At 28.1% G+C, this 3,661-nt stretch overlaps 2 protein-coding genes across 2 annotated transcripts in view; one reads left to right on the top strand and one right to left on the bottom strand.

Annotated features, from left to right (window-relative positions):
• The window catches only part of LOC108687733 (glyoxylate reductase/hydroxypyruvate reductase-like), a 4,299-nt gene extending 2,460 nt beyond the window's left edge, over positions 1-1,839 (top strand). Inside the window, exons 6-7 of the mRNA XM_018193652.1 lie at positions 882-1,183; positions 1,571-1,839. Coding sequence (XP_018049141.1) covers positions 882-1,183; positions 1,571-1,686 — 418 coding nt within the window. The 3' untranslated portion in view covers positions 1,687-1,839. The remainder of the gene's footprint in view (positions 1-881; positions 1,184-1,570) is intronic.
• Positions 1,840-3,103: 1,264 nt separating this feature from the next.
• Positions 3,104-3,661, bottom strand: part of LOC108687732 (ragulator complex protein LAMTOR3-A) — a 3,600-nt gene continuing 3,042 nt past the window's right edge. Inside the window, exon 3 of the mRNA XM_018193651.1 lies at positions 3,104-3,436. Coding sequence (XP_018049140.1) covers positions 3,299-3,436 — 138 coding nt within the window. The 3' untranslated portion in view covers positions 3,104-3,298. The remainder of the gene's footprint in view (positions 3,437-3,661) is intronic.

Genomic DNA, 3,661 nt, shown 5'->3' with positions numbered 1-3,661 from the left:
GTACAATGTTCATTTACAAACATTTACAAGAGTCCATTTATTCGAGATGGGCAATTAAAATAGAACATTCGGTATACAGATAATAAGTAAATATTTGTAAATGAACACTGTACTGACTGCGCCCGATACTATCAGCGCTAACTTGTTTGTAACATTCCATCCTTGTTTTATATTTAATGAATGATAACAATTAATGCAATAATGTGTTTCTCGGATACAGCCATCGTAGAAAATGTAAAAGGTAAAAATTATAGGACTTTCGAAAAGATGAAACTTCCGATTTTATTATCGATTGGTATACTAGTATTTTGGTGTGATTACAAATATGATCATGAAAATTACTGACAAGGTCATTTTCAAGGTCAAATAAAAAACTGTTTTTTTTTTACATTTTCATATTTTGACATACATTGTTAAGCATATCTTGTCAAGGTCATGATCTTAAGTGACCTCCAACAAGTTTCAGTTAGTAAACGTTCTTCGTTTAAAAGTTTTATTAACAAGAAAAGTTTATAAAAAATAACATCTCATTTTTCTGCTATACACTATAATACTAACAATTACTCCACGCTTCCCTTTCTGCTTACATAATATAGCTTTTCACGCGAAACGGTCCCTCTAGCTGTCTAGGGGAGAGGGAGGGGGACGCTCATTGTTAAAAAAATTTATTTATTATATTATTTAGAGTAGATTTTTTCAAGAAGCAATATTCATTAATTAAATAGTAGATAATATGAAATGAATTTGAATAATTATGTAAAAATCTCTAGTAAAATTTATAGCTTCGTAAAAAGTTATGCTGCATTTTTTAAATTAAAATAGTGAATTTATATTATAGGATTGTTAAAAAATTTTTGCATAACAGTCTTTTAAATTAACTAACATAATTCAGGTGATGAACTTGGGGCAACGTTTGTATCTCTGGATGAGCTTCTAAAACAGAGTGATTTTATCGTAATCTCAGCAGCTCTAAATGACGAAACTCGAAGACTTTTTGATGATAACACTTTTGATAAGATGAAGAAAACAGCCATCTTCGTAAATGTGTCTCGTGGTCAAATTGTCAATACCGATTCACTTGTGAGAGCTCTTCGTAATAAGAAGATATTCGCTGCCGGATTAGACGTTACCGAACCAGAACCGCTACCTCCGGATCATGAACTTTTAAAACTACCTAATGTCGGTTGGTAATCATTTTTATTTTCTTGTTATTTTCTTGTAACATACGATACATTTGAGTATTTTATATTAGTAAGTAGGTATCATATTAGATCGCGATATGAACACGCAACAGATAAGAAATAAAGACTAAGCAGCTTAGCTTGAATCTAAAGTGCTAAAATAATTCTTTGTATATTTTAATAATATGTACAAATTTAAAAGTCGTCATTTTTATTTTCTTATTATTTTCTTGTAACATGCGATATCACACACTTGAGTATTCAATAAATCGATTATGCTTTAGAAATTCTATAATTTCAAAATATTCAAGGAATGTAATACTATTACGATGTATTATAATTTATATATATGTATAATACATATTAATTTTTTATTTTGATAATTACAGCAATTACGCCACATATGGGTAGCGCGACAATCAAGACCCGTAACGATATGTCGATAGTCGCTGCGCAAAACATTCTTGATGGTCTTGAGGATAAACCTTTGATTTACTCTTTATAGCAACTCACTTTTCTTGTGTTATGCATTTCTTACATTTTATCAATTTATTTAAAAATATTACTAATGTGTATGATCATTATTAAAATGTATGATCATTCATGATGTAACAAGATCCTCTTTGATTCTTCAAATTACATAAATATAATCACTCGGCAAATCCCAATTTAATTTTTATACTATAATTTTTACACTATATATTATATAATCAAAATTATTTATAAAATTAATTTATTCATTAAATTTACTATACTGATTAAAGCTCCTGACTAGTCGCCGCGGTCATATTGGATCGTGATGTGAAGTGAGAAATGATTGAAATTCTTGCCTTTTTTTTTATAAATAGAGAATTTGGATAAAACAAAATTATGAGACTGCTTTTTTTAAAAATGGATTGCAGCAACTAATCAGAAGCCTCGATCCTTAAGTAAGCGCAGAATGGGGATTACAGCCACTTTTTCTTTTCTTCTCTTAGATGGATTTCTAGTTTTAAAAGGAGTCACATGGGAGTATCATGAATAAAAAATGAATAAAATGATCCAATATTTAGTTTCCTCGGGAGAGGGGGAGGGGGGGAGGGGCTCCAAAACTATTGCTTCATAACAATCAGAGAATGATTTTGTGTGTCTACTTAAGGGTTAAACAATGAAATAAATATTACATTTATATTAAGTGTGAGTACATCTCTAGAAATATTTCTAAAAATCTTGCTTATCAAATCCAATTATTTAATTAATTGCCATATTGAAATGATCTTATAAAAGGTACTTTCGTAGGATATTTTTAAAAATTTTACAAACATTAGTATATTTAAATGGCTTGAAGTCTCATGATTTTAAAATTTGTTATTCTCTTCTCTCTTTATCTAAAATCTATCAAATTTCAAAAAGTTTTTAACAATTTATTACTTACTAAATTACTTAATGTTACTTAATAAATTGAAACGTTATTACACATGATAATTTTCATAAAAAATATCAAATATTTTCTTAATAAATAAATAATATTATAACTTTGATTACACCTCTGCATTTCTTAAAAAGAAACATCTCTCTAATAGATTTCTGGACTAATATGCCGATCGGAGAAAATCGCTTTAATGACTTTGATCTTGACTCAATAATAATCTTAAGAGATTTTATCGTTCGTTATTCGTGAAAAGAATTATTAATCAACAAGTTTAAGAAATAACGTCTCATTTCCGCTATATAATATTAAGAACTACTCCATATTCCCTTTACTAAGGGATGTTGGATTTTCTACATGAAGCGAATTCCACTCTACCTCTCCCCTCTGCTTAAGGGAGTGCAACTTCCACGCGAAGAGCCACCTCATCTTTCTTCTGCTTATGTCAAGGTCATCAGAGCGGTCTCCCTATCGGCATATTTACCGATTTCTGCATTAAAATATCATGTAATAATCATTCTAAAAGATCTTTCATTTTTCAAAACACACTTGCAGCAATATGAATAAACATAAGCAAATAAAAATGTAAAAACATATTTGATATTCTTGAAAAAAGATTATTGTTTATATAATAATTGCAACTTAACTTATAAATTCATATCTGAACAGTGTTCAGCATTTATCATCCATAATGGACAACAGGTAACCATCAGGCTTCCACCACTGCATTTTTTAAACTACTTAAGATAGGATCAATCTTATTTTCCAATGATAATACATGACCGGTATTACAATTGTGACTAGCAATAAAACTAATGACCAATGGCAACTTATTTATCTGAATTACCTGAAAAAGAAAAACATAAATATAATAATGTATAATAAACATAAAGAATATAATAATGAATATAAAAATATTAAATATTATTATTAATTTTAAATATTATTAGGTAATTATGAAAACAACTTCTAAAATCAATCAGCACAAATTATATCCATACATAATACATTAACAATTTTAGAATTTATTTTGTAATATCTTTAGTATAGTTCAAATAATTTAATTTAATTT

This window comes from Atta colombica, unplaced genomic scaffold, assembly GCF_001594045.1.
Source record: "Atta colombica isolate Treedump-2 unplaced genomic scaffold, Acol1.0 scaffold215, whole genome shotgun sequence".
Classification (NCBI taxonomy): Eukaryota; Metazoa; Arthropoda; class Insecta; order Hymenoptera; family Formicidae; genus Atta; species Atta colombica.
This window is presented reverse-complemented; position numbering and strand designations above follow the sequence as displayed.